Source organism: Eriocheir sinensis, chromosome 3 (genome assembly GCF_024679095.1).
Source record: "Eriocheir sinensis breed Jianghai 21 chromosome 3, ASM2467909v1, whole genome shotgun sequence".
Lineage (NCBI taxonomy): Eukaryota > Metazoa > Arthropoda > Malacostraca > Decapoda > Varunidae > Eriocheir > Eriocheir sinensis.
Genome location: NC_066511.1, coordinates 7501636 through 7525082, shown reverse-complemented (window position 1 = coordinate 7525082; position 23447 = coordinate 7501636). Strand labels below are relative to the sequence as shown.

Below are 23447 nucleotides of genomic sequence, written 5' to 3'. Positions count from 1 at the left end.
TCGACAATCTTGGATTTCTTTGCAAATATGTAAATTGAATAGTAAATATATAATCTTATTGTAAAAACGTGCGTTTCCGTTTAACTATTTGTTTGTTTTAAATTGTCCCTTATTTTGTTGTTGTTCGGTTAAGGGGAAAAGAACCTGGTGTTTGAGGCCAAACAAACCCAGTTTTGTTTTTGTCCTTTTTTTTTTACTGTAATTTTTCCAAGACCCATTTACCACCCCGGTGGCGACACAGGGGACGTAACAACTGGCGATGGTGATTGCCTTGGTTTGCACACTCCGAAGCTATGGCGATCATTAACGAAGAAGACGCCGTTGCGTTTATCAGCAGCCCACGTGTGACGATCTACGTAGACTCGCACTCTCAGAGTTACGCCTCGTCGCTCGGCACTTCAGTGCTGAGAACCTGGTAAGTTTAAATAAATATGAGTTGCCGAGCTTAGTCTCACACCAGCTAGGATTAGTTGCGTTGGAGCAGGACAAAGACGACGAGGGCAGGAGCGAAGCCCCTGACCTCACGCCTGCTCCGCTACAGACAGTGACTCCCGCTTTTCTTAGTGTTTCCGTGACCCCGAGCTCTCAGGAAAGAGTTGGAAATGCTCCGCCTGCAGTTAGAACTCACTCGGGCACAATCCGAGCTAGCGAGGGCTGGTGGACCACGTGGCCCTTCCGGACACGCTGGAGGGCCCAGTGACTTACACAGTTTTCTTTGTCCAGCCTCGCACCTTGTACATACAAAGCTGCTTTCCGTGTTTAACGAGAAGCAGCCTGATGAGTTGTTTTTTATCGCCTTCGAGCGAACGGCGACTATCGCGGGCTGGCTACGACACACCCCTCCTTCTCCAGCATCGCTTCGTGGGCAAGGCTTAGAGTGCGCGCACCGCTCTGTCTGATGAGGCCAGAGGTTACGATGTTGTGAAGGTAAGGGTACTCGAAGCCTACGCCTTGGTGCCAGAAGCCTACAGAAAAAGGTTCCGCTAGCAAAGATAAGAGGAAGGGCAGACCCGTCTCGAGCTCGCTAGGGCCAAGCGAGTGGCCCTGACTCACTGGCTTCGTTCCATAAAAGTCACTAGTTTTGAAGCGCTTCGCGAACTCATTCTTGTAGATGATTTTTTTCAGCTGTGTTTCTAGAGAGGTCGCGTCACACCTCTCCTATAAGTCTTTATGATACTCTAGAAGAGGCAGCAACACTGGGTGACTATTTTTGTTTGAACAGGCACGATGCACCACATCCTTACCAGTTTAGGTCCAGATCGGCTGGCGAAAAGCCAGTCCGCTTTTTTCAGAAGGGGAAACATTTTTCTGAGGGTCCAGGCGGAGGCAGAGACGGGGGACGTCGGGCCCACTACCAAGTATACTTCTTCCACAACGGGGCCCTCTCCAGGAGTCGGTTGCCCCCCACCTCACGAGGTGAGGACGCACACTGGGTTGCTGAGACTCAAGTTGTCGTTCCCGCCAAGTATCGGCAGGCCCTCATAGAGCTTGCCCATGACGGTAGGTTCTCGGGTCACCTGGGGGTGAGGAGCACAACAACTATATAAGCTCCTACGACACTTCTACTGGCCCACCATGAAGGCGGACGTGGCACAACACTGCAGGGTGTGTGACGCGTGTCAACGGGTCGGAAAGACTAACCAACCCCTTTCCCCGTTCCCCTTAATAAGAGTTCCTCACTTACCAGAGCCCTTCAGTATTGTCCAGGTAGATGTTGTGGCCCCCCCTCACGTACGGTGGGAGGGAAGGAATATATTATAACCATGTTAGGTCCCACTACGCATTTTTTGCATGCAGTACCTGTGAGGGCTATCACGGCCCGTATTGTAATTAAGTTCCTGCTAGATTTTTTTCTGTATATTTGGACTCCCTCGCAGTATCCAGACGGACGGGAAGTCATATTTTCTAGGACGGGAGTTCAAGAAATTTTGCGAGAAGCACAATATTAGCCACCCTGAGTCCTGCCCTTGTCATCCCCAGAATCAGGGCGCCATTGAACGTCCGCACCAAACTATGAAGTCAGTTTTGAGGAAGTATGCTATCGTTTTCCTGGCTCGTGGGATGAACACTTGCCTTATAGTTATGTTATTTGTTCTCCGAGACTTGCCCTCATGCACGTTTGCCCATCAGGTGAGAGGCCCTTTCCCTTGTTCAGGAGTACATATTAGAAAGCCCAGAGAAACTTTTAAGTTTAGTACAGCTTGTACAGTCGCGATATGAAGTGATGTCGCCGTGTACGTTTATTTTCGATCACGCAAGTATCCTTATTTATTTTCAAGAGTACCATTATTTTCCTGTATCTTCATCATAACTTAACTAAATATATTTTACAAGCTAGAAAAAAATAGAAAAAAAATATTCAATGATATTTTGCAAAGAGTTGTCGAAATATTTTGACAAAAAGGGTTTTCGTTCACCAAGGAACAAGTCAAATGAAGTCCAACTATCGACATATTACTCAAACAAAAAGTAAAATGATCTTTTCATGATCATTGTTGACAACAATAAATCTAACATATGCACAATATATAGGACATGTGTAATCAGTCGATATCCTAAACTAGGATGGCGTATTTTTTTTTTTTTATTCATACTCTCGTTTGATGACGTCATCGCCCGCGCACCATCGGCACAATGGATCGCAGAAAGGAGACTCCTGTCGCTGAGCGAAAAGCCATCGTGGCTTTAGCAGCAACCAATATGTCCACACGGGAGATAGCAAGAGTATATAATATCACCCAAAGAACAGTTCAACGCTGGATACGGCGAGACCAAGAAAGTGAATGCCTCGAAAACCAGCTTAGATGTGGAGCTCCTCGCCGCACCGCCAGGGAGGAAGACGAATTGCTCATCACCACTGCACTGAGGAACCCGCTCACCACAGCTGTCACCCTCAAGATTCAGGCAGGAGTCAACGTGGGAGTGCAGACAGTGAGGAAGAGGCTACATGAAGCCGACCTACACCACAGAACTCCCGCCACCGAACCCTTCCTCACAGCCACCAACAGAGAGCAGCGCTTAGGCTTCGCCCTCCAATACTACCCTGAGGATGCGTCGTTCTGGAGTAATGTTGTTTTCTGTGACGAGAAAACCTTCGCCTCAGATGACCACGGCAAACTTCACTGCTGGCGTCCACGCAACACCAGGTTAGTACTAATATACGAATTATCTATAACAAATATTGCTAATAGCCTACATTAATTTAACTTTAAGTAATAGTAATTTATAGACTGGCGCATGAATTTATGATTCAGACGGAAAAAATAGAAAAAAAAAGAAATTACTACACACGCGTATCATAATGCTACTCTCTCTCTCTCTCTCTCTCTCTCTCTCTCTCTCTCTCTCTCTCTCTCTCTCTCTTATGTTGAGAAATATCTGTTGTTGTAGGTAACATAAATATTGATCTGCGTCAGCTCGTAAACCAACGCGGTGGAACAAATGTGATGGCATACAATAAAATAATGATTACTAACCTTAATTTTAATACTTTGTCGGCATTCCTTTGCGTCTAATGCACTTTTAGACGTGATAGGATGTTCTCTACCAAGCTTGTGGAGTGACGAAATAGCACTGATATCACCACTCGCCACTGCTCTATACTTCCCCATACTTCATAGGAGAGGAAACACAGAGGGAAATCACAGTCGTATTCGAATAATCGCTAGCGGTAACTCCTCCTATGACGGGGTCTATGGGATTACTGAGTGACCTTGAGACATACCCATGCAAGTGACAGATGTCAGTGCGTCCGTTACTCACACGTAGTTGCCAAATGAGCAAGAAAATAAAATAATAGACTAGATTTTATGTTGTTTGCTCCGGGAGCCAATTTGCTTATGTTTATAACGTGAAAAGCAGCGCTATTCACATTGCAGCTCACGATGTTTGCAGAAAAGTCTATCTACAATGCAAAAAGGTGATAAACAGTGTTTCTTCATGCACGACAGGATGCATTTGACGCAAGAGGATGCCGACACAGTATTAAAATTAATATAAGTAATCCTTATGTATTATACCATCACATTTGTTCCACCGCGCATGTTTACCAGCTGACGCGGCCAATATTTGTCGCCTACTGTATTAACATGACCAAATGAGCAATTACAAATCTTATATTGTAGGTATGAACCAGAGAACACCCAGCCGTCACGACGGAGCGGGAGAATTACAGCAGGACTGTGGGGGTGGATGTCAGCCAGCGGCCCCGGTGAGTTGGCTGTCACCGAAGAACGCCTCACCACTCAACAATACGTCCAGATACTGCAGGACGTCATGCTGCCAACTGTCCGGGCCATGCTCATTCCTGCACCACAGCCCATATACATAGCCATGGACAACGCTCCGGTCCACAACTCCAAACAGGTGGAGGAGTGGTTCAGGCAGCATCCTGAGGTCATCAGGATCCCATGGCCACCCAGGTCATCGGACTTTGTGCCAATAGAACACTTGTGGGCAGGAATGACGAGGGAATGGGACGGAAGTGTTATTAGAAGCAAAGAAAATGTTATTTCACATGCGAAAGACATCTGGGAGAAGATACGTGCAACAGACAAGTGTCATCATCTCGTAGCCTCCATGCCAAATCAAATATTTAATGTAATTGAGAGTGGGGGATTTTATACAAAATACTGATCATGTGTGTGTGTTTTGTGTGTGTGTGTGTGTGTGTGTGTGTGTGTGTGTGTGTGTGTGTGTGTGTGTGTGTGTGTGTGTGTGTGTGTGTGTGTGTGTGTGTGTGTGTGTGTGTGTGTGTGTTGTGTGCGTGTGGTCGGCCCAGCCCGTTCTGGCGCAGGCGAGTGTTTATAGTGGCGCCATCTTGCATTGGCTCATGCTGCCCTCCCAGAACTCATCTTTGATCCTAGAATCTAGAGTCCGGGTTGATAGGTGGTCTTCTAGACAGCATGTGGGTAGTTTTAAGCCACTCGGCGGCGGCTGAAAAATCCCAGCTTGATGGCACCGGGCGGGGATTGAACTCGCGTCCTCCTGAACACGGGGCCGTTACTCTGACGACTCAGCCACACTGCCAAATAAAATGCAGGCATGTGGAGGCACAATGTTTTTCACTATACCTATTATTCACCCCTGCCGATAAGGAAAGCTTTCCGTGGACTTCTAATGCATGAGAGTGATCAAGGGAAGATTCCCACAGCCTAAAACTACCGTGGGATATTCGGAGATGGAAAAATAAGAAAAAATAGCTTCAGAATAGTCGTGTTTTGTAACTACAAGCTCACTCTTTGCCGCCGATCGCAGACATAATTGCCTTTCTTGGTCAATATGACGATGACAAAAGCTTCATGTAGACTTTTAATGCTTGGAGGTCATCAATGGAACATGTCCACAGCTTATAAGTGTCATAGAATAATCGAGGAAGGTGAGGAAATATGCATATGTGGCTTTGAACTGCAGATGGTGAGAGAGCGAGCCTGTTCTCTCTCTCTCTCTCTCTCTCTCTCTCTCTCTCTCTCTCTCTCTCTCTCTCTCTCTCTCTCTCTCTCTCTCTCTCTCTCTCTCTCTCTCTCTCTCATTCACTCCCGACCTCTCCTGAGAGACGGACGTGACCTCACCGCTGCGCTCCACAGCCTAGCTTATCCACGGTACACGCCTTGTAAACCCTGTGTTTTCGCTGTGCTCTCTGTGTTTGCGTTTGCTTTCAAGTGTGTTTGTGTGTTTTTGCTTGTGGACCTTGCGTGTTGCCTGTGATTCCCTGACGCGTGCTTCGTGTGTGTTCGTTTGTGCTTTCTGTGAGTGTCTCTGCCTGTGGTTGCCTCTGTGATTTGTGTTTCCGGTGTTTTTGCGTTTGATTTGGCTGTTTCCGATTGTTCTACGTGGGTTTCAGAGTGTTTCGAGTGTGTTGTTGTGTTTCCGGTGTTTTTGCGTGTGATTTGGCTGTTTCCGAGTGTTCTACGTGGGTTTCAGAGTGTTTCGAGCGTGTTATTGTGTTTCCGGTGTTTTTGCGAGTGACTTGGGGGTGTGGAATTGTGCTTATGCTTGAGTTTCTGATTGTTTCTCGTGTGTTTCGAGTGTGTTGTTGTCTTCCCGAGTGTTTTCACGTGTGATTTGGGCGTGTCGGGTGTTCTTGCGTGAGTTTCTCGTGTGTTTCTCGAGTGTTTATATTTTTTTGCGTTGTGCTTGCAGACACCCCATCCTTTGAATTCCCCTGAGGAGTCGATCTGCTCCTCCTCACTACACCCTCTCTCAATCCCCTAGAGGATTAACCCTAGCCTCAGGGGTCAGTGCTGGGACCCATCCTCTTTATCATATATATCAATGACCTAGAATCAGGACTGTAATCCACAATATCGAAATTTGCAGATGACACCAAGGTGGGTGGAGATGCCCTCACAAAGACCGACTGCGAAATCATTCAGAAAGACCTCAATCACATTATCGAATGGTCGGAAAAATGGCAAATGTCTTTTAATGTTGACAAATGCAAAGTCATGCACATTGGGTCCCAAAATAGTAACCATACATACATCATGAATGGGAGACCTCTGCAAGCGATGCAGGAGGAAAAGGATCTTGGAGTCACTATCAGCAGTGACCTGAAACACGCGAATCACTGTAAAAAAGCATACAACAAGGCCAACATTATGCTCGGGTTCATAGTGAGGAACTTCGAGTGTAAAACACCAGACGTGATGCTATCCTTGTATAATTCCATGGTAAGACCGCACCTCGAGTATGCAGTGCAGTTCTGGTCTCCCAATTACAGAAAGGACATTGCTTTACTGGAAAGGATTCAGCGACGCGCCACAAAGATGATTCCAACCTTCAGGGCTCAACCGTACGAGGAACGACTCAAGCGACTCAATCTCTTTACTTTGGAGAAAAGACGCCTACGAGGGGATATGATTCAAGTCTTCAAGTATCTAAAAAAGTTCAATAACGTCGATTACTCCCAAATTCTTTGAACTGCAAACCAACTCAAGAACTAGAAATAACGGTTTACCCATTCAGTCGAGTCGATGTAACACAGACATTGGAAGGAGTTTCTTTTCAAACCGAGTCATCCGCCACTGGAACAATCTTCCCTCAGAAGTAGTAAATGCGAATACCATCAACTCCTTCAAATATAGAATCGACCGTCATTTCGCTGCGTCGGGAGTAAACTGAATAACGAGGGGCTTCCATCTGCTCCTCAATATCGAGGTGCTTTCATCTGCTCACCAAGCCCCAAGTGGCGGTCGAGCAGATTAAATCACCCAAGCGGGCGACCTCGTAATGAGCCAATAGGCTTTCTGTTGCCTGCATTTCCATGTTTCCATGTTTACCTACCCCCCTTCCCTCACCTCACCTAAGCCCCCCCACCCTCGCTTACCTCACCTCCTTTCTGCTCCTCCTCACTAAAAATCCCCTAGAGGATTAGCCCTTCCTACCCTTCCCTCACCTCCACATATTTCTAAGCCCCACCCCCCCTCGCTAATCTCACCTCACATCCTATTTACCCACCCCTTCACCCACCTCACCTCACCTCTTTCCTAACCCTCCTTGATCTCACACACCTCACTCACCGCCTCTCTTTCCCTCTCTTCACTCACCTCACATCCCTTCCTACTCCTCCTCTCTCTCTCTCTCTCTCTCTCTCTCTCTCTCTCTCTCTCTCTCTCTCTCTCTCTCTCTCTCTCTCTCTCTCTCTCTCACTTTTCCTCCTTTATTAAACCCCCTCTCACTCACCTCACCTCTTTCCTAACCCTCCTTGATCTCACACACCTCACTCACCACCTCTCTTTCCCCCTCTTCACTCACCTCACATCCCTTCCTACTCTCTCTCTCTCTCTCTCTCACTGTTCCTCCTTTACCAAACCCCCTCTCACTCACCTCACCTCCTTTCCTAATCCCCTTCACTCTGTGTTTTTATCTCTTTCATTTTAGGTAATCATTTATCACTTTCAGCTAAGATGGCGCCTAAGAAGTTCAGTACTTGTAACGGTAGCTTCTCAGCTCACTTTTTTACAGGGCGTTCTGTTGTCTGTCGACTGTGCCTCTCCAGGCAGCATCTCGAGACAAGACTGCAGGAGCAAGAAGAGAAGATGGAAGCAGGTCAGAATAAAATAATAGAGCTTTCTCGCACTGTTGCCTCCTTACAGGAATTCATCCAGGCTAACGTTACTGTGGTGCCAAACCCTTCTCCCACCGCCCCCTTGCCCTCAGCAGTACCGTCGACACCAGCGGACAACACCACGCAGCGGGAGGGTGGTAGTGGCACCGCCCATGATGGCTTCACCGTCGTGAATGGAGGAGCCAGACAAGCAATTTGTCCTGTTCATTGCTTCAACAGATTTGCCATTCTGGAGGAGGAGGACGAGCAGGAGAGCACCTTCCTGATGGGTGACTCCATGATTCGCCTGCAGGTCGTTGAGTTCTGCGGCAGAGTTCCTCGTCGAAGACGGAACTATTGCTATCCTGGTGCTGGGATCGACGATATAACTGCTGCTCTTGAGAAGATCTCCCCCCAGGCTACTAATGATTCACTGTTTGTTATTCACAGAGGTACGAACGACGTCACCACGATACGGTCTGAGGAACTCCTGGACAAGTACCGTAGCCTCATCCAGCAGTATAAGTCTAAATCCCCTAACATTTTGATTTCAGGAGTTCTACCACGGACGTGGGCGGAGAGCGACTTCTTCAGTAAGGCCTTCAGCCTAAACAACCGCTTACAGACTCTTTGCAGAGAGCTTGACGTGGGGTTCTTCAACGCCTGGGACAATTTCTACGGACAAAGTGAGCTCTTCCACAGGGACGGATTACACCTGTCTCCCATCGGGGCAGCCAGATTCGGAAGTACGTGACACCCGATCAAAAAACGACTCTCAGCCACGTCCCTCCACCCCGCCCGTGTAAATAGACGCCATGCATCGCAACAAACCCATAACCGTGATCCCGCAAGTACCACCACATCTATTACCAAGCCTCTAGATAACTTAAAAATCTTTAGTTTCAATGCGCGTAGCCTAAGAAACAAATTTGATGAACTGAGATGTCTTGCTCTAACAGAAAATTTTGACATAATTGCTATAACCATAACATTTATCAACACTACACAAATATTGATTTAAGTTCCGAATACAACATAGATGTCTACAGACTCTTCAACAAAGATCGTGTAAACTGTAGAGGCGGTGGCGTTGCCCTTTTTGTCAAAAGCTATTTGCAACCCACTGACAAAACACCAAGAAACAGAAACGTTGAACATTTGTGCGTGCGAATAAACATTGCAAAAGTCAATTTAAATATATCTTTCACCTACAGGCCTCCCGGGCAATCATTCGATGACGACCGTGAAATGTACAGCGTTTTAAGGCAGTCACTTAATAACAACGACTCACTGATATTAGGAGACTTTAACCTCCCCCATACCGACTGGGCGACACTGTCAGGTACAGAAGGCGAGTCACATAGAATGATCGAATTTCTAGAAGAAAATTATCTAAGCCAAATGGTTTCTGAACCAACTCGACAAAATAACATACTCGACCTTGTTATAACGACCGAAGAAAACCTAGTCAGTAATGTCACTGTAGGAGAACACCTCGGTTCTTGCGATCATAAATTAGTGCGCGTCGACATTAGAGCTCAAACATCAGTGACTGAAAATAAAGTAAAGGTGCCCAATTTCAAAAAAGCTAACTTCATTGAAATCCGACAAAAACTAACTTAAATACAATTATCAGATGACGGCAATGTAGAGGAAGCCTGGCTAAGCTTTAAAAATCACTTACTCACTCAGCAGAACACATTCGTCCCCTTGTGCGAGAAGCGAATTAACACTAATACAAGCCCACCTTGGTTTAATAGCGAAATTAAACACTCAGTCAAGGACAGAAAATTGTTTAACAGGTTAAAGAAAGAACAAAGCACGCCCGAAAACATTAGACTTTAAAATGATGCCAGGCGACGAGTAAAAAGATTAGTATGTCAGGAAAAGCGTAGATATGAAGAAAATATTGCAGCCAACTGTAAAATTAATCCGAAATCTTTCTTCAGTTACATAAACAACAGAAAGGCGATCAGAAGTGGAATTGGACCTCTAACAAACAGCGACGGTGCGCTAGTGACTGACAGCCAACACATTGCAAACCTCTTAAACAATTACTTTTCCTCGGTGTTTAATACTAACAGTCTTCCTCCCACTACCACCAACACCAGTACCAATGTAAATATTGAGCATGCATTGCCTAATTTTGAAATAACAACCGATGAAGTCCTTAAAGCTCTCCATTCACTTAAAACAAATAAAAGTCCCGGACCCGATAAAGTATATCCTATATTGCTTAAAGAAACAAAGAGCGAAATACTCTCCTCCCTCACAACCGTATTCAATATGTCCTTGCGACAAGGCATCGTCCCTTCGGATTGGAAAAAGGCTAACGTGACACCGATTTTTACAAAAAATACCAGGTAACTACCGATCCATTAGTCTAACTTCAATTGTAGGTAAGGTACTTGAGAGCATAATTAGAGACAAAATTGTGAGTTACCTCGAAAGCCACTCATTAATTGGGGATTCACAACATGCCTTCCTAACAAAAGATCCTGCCTATCAAACCTACTGACCTTTTATAACGACCTCTTCTCAGTTTATGACGTAACGAAATCATTGGACGTAGTCTATCTCTCTTAGCCGTTTCGGTGAAACTTTTGCTATTGCGCTGGACATATCAAAAGCTTTTGATAGGGTCTGGCACAAATCTTTGCTTTCCAAACTACCCTCCTACGGTTTCTATCCTTCTCTCTGTACCTTTATCTCCAGTTTCCTTTCTGACCGTTCTATTTCTGCTGTGGTAGAGGGTCACTGTTCTTCCCCTAAATCTATTAACAGTGGTGTCCCACAGGGTTCTGTCCTATCTCCCACTCTTTTTCTGTTGTTCATTGATGATCTTCTTTCCAAAACGAACTGTCCTATCCATTCCTACGCCGATGATTCCACTCTGCATTACTCAAATTCTTTTAATAGAAGACCCACCCTACAGGAACTTAACGACTCAAGGTTGGAGGCCGCAAAACGCTTAGCCTCAGACCTTACTATTATTTCCGATTGGGGCAAGAAGAACCTGGTGTCCTTCAACGCCTCAAAAACACAGTTTCTCCACCTATCCACTCGACACAATCTTCCAAACAACTATCCCCTATTCTTTGACAACACCCAGCTATCACCTTCCTCAACACTAAACATCCTCGGTCTATCCTTAACTCAAAATCTCAGCTGGAAACTTCATATCTCATCTCTTACTAAATCAACTTCCTCGAGGCTGGGCGTTCTGTACCGTCTCCGCCAGTTCTTCTCCCCTGCACAGTTGCTGTCCATATACAGGGGCCTCGCATGGAGTATGCATCTCATGTGTGGGGGGGCTCCACTCACACAGCTCTTCTGGACAGAGTGGAGGCTAAGGCTCTTCGTCTCATCAGGTCTCCTCCTCATACTGATAGTCTTCTACCTCTTAAATTCCGCCGCAATGTTGCCTCTCTTTCTATCTTCTATCGATATTTCCACGCTGACTGCTCTTCTGAACTTGCTAACTGCATGCCTCCCCCCCTCCCGCGGCCCCGCTGCACTCGACTTTCTACTCATGCTCATCCCTATACTGTCCAAACCCCTTATGCAAGAGTTAACCAGCATCTTCACTCTTTCATCCCTCACGCTGGTAAACTCTGGAACAATCTTCCTTCATCTGTATTTCCTCCTGCCTACGACTTGAACTCTTTCAAGAGGAGGGTATCAGGACACCTCTCCTCCCGTATTTGATCTTGCTTTCGGCCACCTCTTTTGTTTCTTTTTTCTGAGCAGCGAGTAGCGGGCTTTTTTTATTGTTGTTTTCTTTTTTTGTGTGCCCTTGAGCTGCCTCCTTTGTTGTAAAAAAAAAAAAAAAAAAAAAAATCTTGATTTCCAGAAAGCGTTTGATAAAGTCCCACATCATAAATTACTTTATAAATTAAAGCAAATAGGTATTGACGGTCAAGTAAACCAATGGATCGCGAATCGGTTGAGCAACAGACAACAAAGAGTGGTAATTGACGGATTTAACTCAGAGTGGGCGCCGGTTACTAGTGGCGTCCCTCAGGGCTCGGTTCTTGGCCCAGTGCTCTTCATTATTTACATCAACGACGTGGATGTTGGACTCAATAATCGCATTAGTAAATTTGCAGACGACACGAAGATTGGTAACTCGGTTGTCACTGACGAAGAGAGGCAAAGCCTCCAAGAGGATTTGCACAAAATTTCAGCTCGGTCGGATAGATGGGAGATGCCCTTTAACGTAGACAAGTGCCAGGTCCTTCAAGTTGGAACAAGAAATAAGAAGTTCGATTACGAAATGCGCGGCGTTAAACTCACAGGCATTCAATGCGTTAAGGACCTGGGGGTCAAAATCGCGTCAAACCTCAAATTCTAACATCAATGCATCGATGCAGCAAATAAAGCGAACAGAATGTTGGGCTTCATTAAAAGAAACTTTTTTCTTCAAGAATAAAAATGTAATACTTCCGCTCTACAATAGTTTAGTTAGACCCCACTTGGAATATGCGGTACAGTTTTGGTCTCCTCACCATGCAAAGGACATTGCTAAATTAGAAGGTGTTCAGCGTCGGGCAACAAAAATGATCCCTTCCTTGCGCAACAAATCCTACGAAGAAAGGCTTTCCACCCTTAACATGTTCTTTCTTAAGAAACGTCGTCTCCGAGGAAAACTGATCGAATGTTTTAAAATATTTAATGGTTTCACGAATGTAGACAACAAAATTGTTTATGATCGATGACACTTTACGAACGAGGAACAATGGCATAAAACTCAAATGTAGACAAGTAAATTCAGACTGCACCAAATTTTTCTTCACCAACGTTGTAGTGCGAGAATGGAATAAACTCCCACCGTCAGTGGCCCAGTGTAACATGACTGACTCCTTTAAAAATAAGCTCGACCGCCACTTCCTTGAACTTGAGTAGAAAAGTAACGTTTTGGAGCCATCTGATTAATGTAGATTCACTTAGGTTAAAGGACAGACCACCTAGTCTTGATCATGGGGTCTGTGTGGTCTGATTTTCTATGTAATTCTATGTAATTCTCTCTCTCTCTCTCTCTCTCTCTCTCTCTCTCTCTCTCTCTCTCTCTCTCTCTCTCTCTCTCATAAACCCTCGTTTTCCCAGGTCAAAATAACAAGTATGAATGCTTCCTGTGGACTTCTAATGCATGGAGGTGATCAATGTTCATAGCTTATAAGAATTGTGGAATAATCGAGGAAGGTGGGAAATAATAATATATGGATTTGAAATGGAGGTGGTGGTCGTGGTGCGGGCGGGTAATCGCAGCGTTGCCAAACATTAAGCTATGGTCAAGAGTTCGTGGAGGCGTCCGCAATTTTGATAGTTGAGATATGGCAACCCTACCTATGAAGGCATTCTTCATTCATCATCGCTACTGAGCAATGTCACTGATTGCTTAATAAGAACTAGAGTAAGATTTGTGGACAAGAATTATTCACATTGCTGTGTGGCAGCTCAAGCACATGAACTCGGTCCATCGTCTCCGATCAGAATCACAGATGACTCAGGTTTTTTTTTTTTTTTTTTTTTTTTTACAAGGGAGGCAGCTCAAGGGCACGAAAAAAAGAAAACAATAATTAAAAAGCCCGCTACTCGCTGCTCCCCCCCAAAAAATTAAAAGAGGTGGCCAAAAGAAAGGTCAATTTCGGGAGGAGAGGTGTCCTGATACCCTCCACTTGAAAGAGTTCAAGTCATAGGCAGGAGGAAATACAGATTGTTCACTCACCGGTGCATGTAAAGAGATTAAAGGTTCCAGCTGCGCTGAACCAAACAGTTCGGCTCTGCTCCACTGGCCCCATCCACAAATGACGTCATCATGGACCAGTGAAGCAACCACTGAAGCAACAACACTCCAAATGGCCAATGAAGCACCAACACTCTTGCCCTCTTCTTTAACTTGAATACTCTTAATGGATTCCTTGGATGATGTTGTGGCACCGTGATTACAAAAAACAGTTGTCCAATGTTTTCCGATGTAGAGGATTCAGTGGAGAATGACAGGACTGGATGCTTGCAAAGATTGCTCGATCTCATACTCATACAAGTCGACCCAATACTTAAACTCTTGTATAAGTATTATAAATAACCCAATTGTAGCCACATAGCATAATGTGATTAATACATTTTAGCCACATACCATTATGTGATTCTGGATTTATTTACAGATTCGCGCACTTATAGGGCTGTTAAGTGCATGTTGCTCTCTGAATAAAACTAAATTAGACTTTGCTGACTGCTGCCCGCAGCCGCTCCGTTGAAACTCCTTTTTTCGTGAGACAGTCTGCAAGTTGTTGTCCAGACTCTACCCAGAATACTTCATCAATCTCTCCTTGCTCCAACATGTCTCGTAGTACTGCAATATCGATCCGCAGGCGTTTATCCTCCACACTCTTGCATGAATGTAGGGCATCAACTAAACTTTTATTATCAACAAAACACTTTATCTTAAGTTTAGCACATCCAGATACTTCTTGTAATAAGTTAGCCAGGTATATTGTAGTCTCTGCACATTCGAGCAGGGCCAGCGTTTCAGCGGAGAGAGTGGATTTGACGACCCGTCTTATCTTCCTCGTCTGCCAAAATATGGGGCATCTTTTTTCGCCAACACCCCGTAGGAAGATTACCATGCCTCCTTGAGAGCCGTTTCCCACTAAGTTTCCAAACGAGGCATCTGAATAACACTCCATGAAGCAATCTTCTAGCGAGTCCATCTTTGGAATGTACAATTTCATATTATCAGTTTTCACTCTTGTAATGACCTTATTAAGCCTTTGTAAATCGGCTACAGTGGTTCTGTTGACATTCATAATCAGTTCACACATGTCGAAAGCAATATCTGGTCTTGTGTGTGTTGCAATCCAATTTAGTTGCCCAATTAAAGCCCTGTACTCTGCTTTCTCAGAGTGAGACAATTCTCCTGATTTCACTGAAGAACGATGTTTACTCAGCGTAACTGGTTTAAGGGATGCAGCATACTGTGCCTGGTCAAGTGTTATACTGCCGTCAGCATTAGATTCAACATTTAGGCCCACATATTTAAAGGTTTTGGATTCCCAACTGCCAACTAAGAATATTTGGTGTAAACGATTTATGACCTGTTGTTCAAAATCATGTGTACCAGCCCAAAGAAAGTCATCAACATAAACACACATGATACCTTCCAGTGTTTTACCATTCCTCCAAGAGAATAGAGCTGAATCCAATGATGACACTTTGGCTCCGAGTTCCAGCAACTGGTCCCTTACACGTAAATACCAGTGTCTAGCAGCATCACAAAGGCTATAAACAGTCTTCTTCAACTTCCATAGCTTACCATTCGCATATTCTTGTGGGGGACGTAGATGGACAACCCTCTCAATGTCGTGACCCTGCAGGTAGGCAGCCTTCACATCCATAGTATGGCAAACCCAATGGTTGGTGGAAGCCAAGGAGAGGGCCACACGCACCGCTTCTTTCGAACAAGTAGGGAAATCTTTCCGGAGGCTTGCCGAGTCTTCCTCAAACCCTCTAGCTACAAGCCTGGCTTTGACAACTGGTTTGCCATCTTTTATTTTCTCTGTTACCACCCAACGAACTGATATGGCCTCCTGTCCGACATCTTTTACTTCCTCATACACTTTGTTGTTTTGCCAATTCATCATCTCACTATCCTTTGCACTTATCACATCTTCAGAATTAAACAGAATGAGCATTTCTACATCATCGTCGATCACTTCCCAAGAGTCAAAATCATTCTGCAAATCTACCCAACCAATACTCCCATCACAGTGATGTGATCATATTATAGCAGTGCTTGTACTTTCCGGTGGCTTTACCTGCCCAACTCACGATTTTCCCAGATAACAGCTCCCAACTGGCTAAGTGTATTCCTTTAATACGTTGCCCAATGGAGACCTTGGGGATCCTTGAAGACTGACCAGCTGGCTGTTTAGCAATATCTTCATCAGTAGACTCCTCAATTTCGACTTCATCATCATCAGACTCATCATCCCGATCTTCTATATCATTACTTTCATGTATGTCAACATCTTTATCATGGTTAACATCTTGTGTGTTTCCACTAACCACTCTTGCTGCTTGGTTTGGGACATGTGCTAGCCGACATTCGTGCACTCGCACGTAGACACCGCCGAGTCTCACAAGGATTTGCTTGCCATCTCTCCCAATCACAATGCCCGGACCATGCCACTCATGCCCATCATTCCTTTTATAGAAAACTTCATCACCATTTTGGAGGTCATCCACATCACTAGAGCGTACGTTGTGCCTCAGTGCTCTAGAGACACGTTCATTGGACTCAGCCTTGATGAATTCTTGTCTTGCCACATGCAGAGCATTCAAATTTGTCCTTCCAATATCTGTGGTACATTTTGACTCCAAGGCTGGCAGTTCATTAAGGAATATGTTTGGAAGATTCGGATTTTGTCCAAAAACAAGCTGGTTAGGGGAAAAACCTGCATAGTTAACGAGAGCATTCCGTGCCGACACAGCCCAAGCCAGGGCAACATCCAAGCAACAATGGCTATCGGCCATTATTTTCCTCACAATGTCACCAATCACCGCATTTTGTCGCTCACAGGCCCCATTGCTCCACGGGCTATCAGCAGAAGTAGTCATAATTTTTATGTTAAAGTTTCCACCCAGGTCTCGCATCCCTGCATTGTTAAACTCGCAACCATTATCTGTCAAAATCTTCTTAGGTGCACCAAACACCATAATCCAGCTCTGAAAAACACCTTTAATAATAGTCCCTGCAGACTTATCAGCTATCACCTTAGCAGTGCAATACCTGGTTGCCAAATCGACCGAGAAATAATACCTTCTCCAGGCTTTTAGATCCATGGCAACCACTTCATGAAATCTAGATGCCATTGGCAGACTCACAACAGGCCGGGGTCTTGTTTTCTTGAATCTGTGACAGATAGTGCAAGAGTCAGATACCTCCTTAATAGCCTTTTCCAGCCCTGAATTTTTCATACCAGCATCTGTAATGAATTTTGTTAGTCTGGCAGGGGTTGGGTGTCCAAATTGTTTATGAAGTTTTAAAGCAGTTTTCTTCTCATCAGATCCAAGAGCCGCCAAAGCGATCCCTCTGTATGACCCATGGCCCAGTCACAGGGAAATGGGAAGCAAGTAATGGCCTGAAGATGATGACTTCAAATCAATTATATCACCACGTACCTTAACCTGGTCAGTGTCAAAGTTGAGTAACATTTTGGCCTTCTTCATGGAGCGCTTGCTCAACAACAATGGTATGTTGCAGCTTACCACATCAATCACTATGGTGCCGCTTGTATTCCCAATGCGGCAGGGCAGGGTAACACGCCTGAGTGATGGGACCGTAACATTGTCAGCAAACGTGAAGGTTGAGGAGGATTTTTCTTCCACTATAGCCTCCCTCTCATAATCACTGAGCTCACTTACATAGGAATTAAACCACTTTTCGCCGCATACGGACTTTGAGCACCCAGTATCCAAGACACCACATCCTTTGGCTTCGTCTACCAGCGTCTGTAACTTGCCACTGTTCGCCTCTTCACCCGCATATCCCATGAACAAGGATAATTGCACTGTTTCTGAGTCCTGCTGTTGATCCACACTGTCGTTTTCATAAGCGTCTGGACAACTGCGAGCCCAATGGAAACGAAAACCACATACGAGGCATTTCGTTATCTTACCGTCTGGTCCAGCTGGGTTCTGTCTCCTACCCGAAGCTGAACGTGTAGCCGCGTGTGTGTGTGTTGTCGCACTCCGACCACCACGATAAGCGCCGCCGCCGCCGCGCACCCTCGCACGGCCGCGTCCTTTCACGTAAAACACTTCGTCCCCAGCGGTGGCAGTGTCGATGGGCTGCACGGCCTGTTGTTGTTTCGTGTATGTTTCCTTAGACTCGTTTCCCAGAAGCACGGGCTCACTTTTCACTGCAACCGTAGACACAGCAGCCGATGTTTTGCTAGGACCACCGATTTCTCCAGCAAATATGCGTGTCAAAGCAGATTTCATGTTTGCATATGTCACTTCACTAATGGCAGACATCACCAGTTGTTGTTCACTATCAGAGAGACTGCCTGAAACCAGAAGCATAAATGCCATGACGGAATCAGGGAGATCCATGCCTTGCTTTGTAAAGTTAAAGAATACGTGTTCAAACGCCGCCACATATTCACGAATGTTCGTATCACTAGCTCGTCTATAGTTATATAGTTCATGGAATGCCACTAATTGACGCCGACCTTTGTCCACAAGAAACAAGCCATCTAGTTTCACCAACAGCTGTTCTACACTATCCTCTTGTTTCAAAACATCCGGGTCCAATTCCGACGAGGCAACTCTCGCTCTTCCCGTAAGTGAAGAGCGTGAGGGATGAAAGAGTGAAGATGCTGGTTGACTCTTGCATAAGGGGTTTGGACAGTATAGGGATGAGCATGAGTAGAAAGTCGTGTGCAGCGGGGCCGCGGGAGGAGGGGAGGCATGTAGTTAGCAAGTTCAGAAGAGCAGTCAGCGTGGAAATATCGATAGAAGATAGAAAGAGAGGCAACATCGCGGCGGAATTTAAGAGGTAGAAGACTATCAGTAGGAGGAGGAGAGCTGATGAGACGAAGAGCCTTAGACTCCACTCTGTCCAGAAGAGCTGTGTGAGTAGAGCTCCCCCACACGTGAGATGCATACTCCATACGAGGGCGGACAAGTCCCCTGTATATGGATAGCAACTGCGCGGGCGAGAAGAACTGGCGGAGACGATACAGAACGCCCAACCTTGAGGAAGCTGATTTAGCGAGAGAGGAGATGTGAAGTTTCCAGTTGAGATTTTGAGTTAAGGATAGACTGAGGATGTTTATAGCGTCTTCCATTTAGCGTAACCCGTTTCTGGGTCGTGATCTGGCGTGTTCCATTTAGCGGAACCGATCAGCTGACGCCGCAACCTGCATCCATTTTAGAGGATCTGGGTGACCCGGAGAGACCCCACTGGAGAGCAGGGTTGGGCAGATCACTTTCGACCCAAGACCCAGACCAGGATCAAGACCATCGCCGCCGCCGCCATTTGCATGACTTATTTCCCATATTTGGGTATTTTTTGCTACAACCACTGCATCCAGGTGGTGCCTGGTGATCCGAAATTGTAGGTACTGTATGCCAGTTACATATTTACCCATAGATATGTGCCGCAAACCATGAATAATAAGTTAAAACTGGTGCAGTGGGCGGGGCGTTGAAATTTTAATTTCGGGCCCAGCAAGAGGCCTGTAGTGGCTTTAAACGAGAACAGTTGGTTGAATAAATGTGTGGAGAGCCATATATGTATGGCGGGGCAAGGATTTTGTGGCCGGGCGAGGGAGGGAAGGGAAACGCGACGGCTGTGTTTTATATAGAATAGCACCCACCCGGGTGTCACACTGGCGCTGTGTCCCGGGGTAATGGGCTCCCTCCCACCACAGGCTCAAGGGCCAATGCGACAGAGATGAGCACCGAGGCCACGCGCTGCTATAGCGTATGCCCCCAACTTTACCTCTACCTTACGATGACTGACGTGTTTATTGCCGATACATGTTGATTTACTATTTATCATTATTATAACCATGGGTAGGCTACTAGTTAATTTTCATCATCATTGGTAACCCTCATTTATGCATAATGTAAAGATGAATCGTTTGTTTCAGTGACTTTATTGTGTTATTTGGGTCACTGATATCACAAAAAAATACCAGTTAGGTTAGATTATCAATGAGTGAAGCAGTAACAATTCAATATTATATTTAAATGGTAATCAATTGCTAATCTAGCAGCAGTATATTGCTATCCATCAAGTAAGGTCCAGTTGCCTTAGATTGTAGTGCGGCAACTAGGCCTGATAAGGGAGCCTCCCATAACCCACTTGGCGAGTGGGGTACCTCGTTGGCTGACTCGGTAAGGAGTGGCTCTCCCGTCACGCTGGTAGCGGGTTCAAGATAAGTACAAGATGACTTAATAATGCGGCTATAGATCCAAATATGTTAAGTTTCCTAAATGACGAGTTTTGTTTAAAATTATATTCCATCATATTTTTGTTGCCAAGGTATAATTTGAAGGCATGAATAGTATTCCAATTGTTGTAGAAAGTATCCAATTTGGATTATCAAAGGTTGCATACGCTGGGGGGCGCGCCGCCTCACCCACCCTACAACGCCAAGTCTGAGGGTCCCTCCTGACAAGTCTCCATGCAGGGCCCCCTTTCATCTTGAGTACCTCCTGGCAGGATTTATCAACTTGCTCAAGTCACAAACTTTGTTGGTGTCATTATTAGTTTCTTCTAATCTTAGAGTGAGTCAAAACTGTAAAGTTAACATGTACCCAGTTATGATAATCATTATTAATAGTTTTATGTATTTTTTAATTTTGAGTCTCAACGTGTTCCATCAATGTCCCCAATCACACCTGGGAACCCAGCAATGTCTTGAAATTCAGTTTCTTTCTTGATTAATCTGTGTAATAAGAAAAATAAATTGTACCTGTTGTTAATTGTGCTCAATGTTTTTATTAGTTAAATAAATGCATTTGTACAGTTGTTTTGCTTTATTTTCTTATGCCGGAGGATAGAATTGATCTTGATTTTCATGACCCTATTTGTGCTGAGTGAATGAGGGAGCTATAGTTCAGCAGTGTTATCATTAGGTAAGGTTGGAGGCATTTGATAAGCTGTGTGTTGTCTTGATCTTGACAAGTAATGCACAGGGCACCAGTACAGGTGCATAACACGGATATTTGTGTTGGCTGCTGGGGGAACTGGGGTGCCGAGTGTGTAGGGAAGGGAAGTGAATAGATGTACTACTAGTTAGTCTTGGTGTGTTGTGACAAGTGAGTGTGTATTTGTTTTCTGAATGAGTCTATTGTCTGTAGGGGGAGGCTGTTCCAGTCACGTGTGGTGCGTGGAAAGTATGAGTCTGTATATGCGTCAATGTTAGTGTGATATGTTTGGTATTTTTGGCTGAGTGTGTTACAAGTACGCTGACTGTTTGCGTCCTGTAAGTATGTGTGTGGGTCAATGTCAATGTAAGTGTATGTGATCTTGTACAGAATTTTAAGTGTGTGCTTGTCTGCACATGTGAAGAGGTTACATATTAATTAATCTGTTGTTTGATTTGTGTTGTGATGCCTGGTGTTCAAGTTCATTGTTTATAATGAACCGAGCCACCTTGGTGTTGATTAGTGCTAACTTATAAATGTTTGTGTGTGTGTGTGTGTGTAAGGATCCCACACCGTGGAACAGCATGCTAGTGTTGGTCTCACAAGTGTGTTGTTCATCAGCGCTTATTTGTCTCTGGCCCTTAAGCCTGCGTCAAGTGAGAACCTATTACCCTGGGACACAGGCAAGTATCTAATGTCTAAGTTAAAAGAGTTTGATAGGGAAGATGAACAGGTGGTGTGCCATCTGCCTAGAGTAAAAGAGTCGACATTAAGATGGTACAGCAAGACACAGAAGCTAGAGGGAGTAGACTGGCATGTAGGAGACTGGGGGAGCAAGCTGATGGTTAAAGCAAGAACGAGAACCCCGCAGCTAAATGGCAGGAACAGGGAAGGGGGAAACCAGAACTGTAGCTGTAGGACAGGGGAGAAAGAATCAGTGGAACACCCAATAGTAGAATGCACCAACTATGAGAGGCAGAGAGGGGAGTTATTAGTAGCACCAGGGAGGAGTACGCTAAGAGGCTAGAGGAGGACAACAGGGCAATCGCACGGTACGAGTTGGGGCTGTATGGAGATGCAGTGCTGGGAAAAAAGAGCACAAATGCTTGAATAAGTGCACGGATAAGCAATGTCAGTAAGTTATTCCAGCAACAAACTGGAAAGTAAAGTGCGATAGTGTATTGCAGTGAAGAAAAATTAAGCTACACAGCACAATTGAAAGGAAAAGTGTGTGAATAAATAGAAGAGACGCCCGAGAGGAGGAGGACCTAAGGAGCGATACAGGTCAAAAGAAGAAGAAGAATGTTTGTTTACATATCCGCCTAAATGCGTTCCATTTACGGCGCGAAAACCCGGACCTGGGTCTGGGTTTATCCCCGAACCTGGTTCCGGGTTTTGTGTCAAATGGAAGACGCTATTAGTGTTGAAGAAGGTGACAGTTTAGTGTTGTCGAAGAATAGGGGATAGGTGTTTGGAAGATTGTGTCGAGTTGATAGGTGGAGAAATTGAGTTTTTGAGGCATTGAAGGACACAAGGTTCCTTCTGCCCCAATCGGAAATGATAGCAAGGTCTGAGGTTGAGCGTTCTTCAGCCTCCAGTCTGGAGTCGTGTACTTTCTGTTGTGATGGTCTTCTATTGAAAGAAGTTGAAAAATGCAGAGTGGAGTCGTCGGCGTACGAGTGGACAATACAGTTTGTTATGGAAAGAAGATCATTGATGAATAACAGGAAAAGAGTGGTGATAGGACAGAGCCCTGTGGAACGCCACTGTTGATAGGTTTAGGGGAAGAACAGTGACCGTCTACCACCGCAGAGATAGAACGGCCGGAGAGGAAACTGGAGATAAAGGAACAGAGAGAGGGATAGAATTCGAAAGAGGGCTATTTAGAAAGCAAAGACTGGTGCCAGACTCTATCGAAGGCTTTCGATATGTCAAGCGCAACAGAGAAAGTTTCACGGAAACGGCTAAGAGAGGATGACCAAGAGTCAGTTAAGAGAGCAAGAAGATCGCCAGTAGAACGCCCCATGCGGAATCCATACTGGCGATCAGATAGAAGGTTAGAAGTGGAAAGGTGTTTTTGAATCTTCCGGTTAAGGATTGATTCTAAAGCTTTAGATAGACAGGAAAGTAAAGCTATAGGGCGGTAGTTTGAGGGATTGGAACGGTCACCCTTCTTAGGCACAGGCTGTACAAAAGCATACTTCAGCAGGAAGGAAATATAGATGTTGATAGGCAGAGACGAAAGAGTTTGACCAGGCAGGGTGTCAGCACAGAGGCATAGTTTTTAAGAACAATAGAAGGCATTCCATCAGGTCCATAAGCCTTCTGAGAGTTGAGGCCAGAGAGGGCATAGAAAACATCATTTGGAAGAATCTTAATAACAGGCATAAAGGAGTCAGAGGGGGGATGAGTAGGAGGAATATGCCCAGAATCGTCAAGGGTGGAGTTCTTACAGAAAGTTTGAGCGAAGAGTTCAGCCTTAGAGACAGATGAGACGGCAGTGCTACCGTCAGGGTTAAGGAGAGGAGGGAAAGAGGAAGAAGTGAAATTGGAGGAGATATTTTTGGCTAGATGCCAGAAGTCACGGGAAGAATTAGAAGAAGAAAGATGCTGACATTTTCTATTTATAAAAGAAGTTTTGGTAAGTCGGAGAATAGATTTGGCACGATTCCGGGCTGAAATGTATAGGTCAAAGTTAGTGGGAGTTCGAAGGCTCTGGAACCTTTTGTGAGTTGTC

The 23447-nt window shown here is 45.2% G+C and overlaps 1 protein-coding gene across 1 annotated transcript in view; it reads left to right on the top strand.

Annotated features, from left to right (window-relative positions):
- Positions 1 to 293: 293 nt before the first annotated feature.
- LOC127003228 (aggrecan core protein-like) overlaps positions 294 to 23447 on the top strand; it is a 71752-nt gene continuing 48598 nt past the window's right edge. The window contains exons 1-4 of the mRNA XM_050869616.1: positions 294 to 415; positions 1391 to 1500; positions 2885 to 3146; positions 4125 to 4483. Coding sequence (XP_050725573.1) covers positions 294 to 415; positions 1391 to 1500; positions 2885 to 3146; positions 4125 to 4483 — 853 coding nt within the window. The remainder of the gene's footprint in view (positions 416 to 1390; positions 1501 to 2884; positions 3147 to 4124; positions 4484 to 23447) is intronic.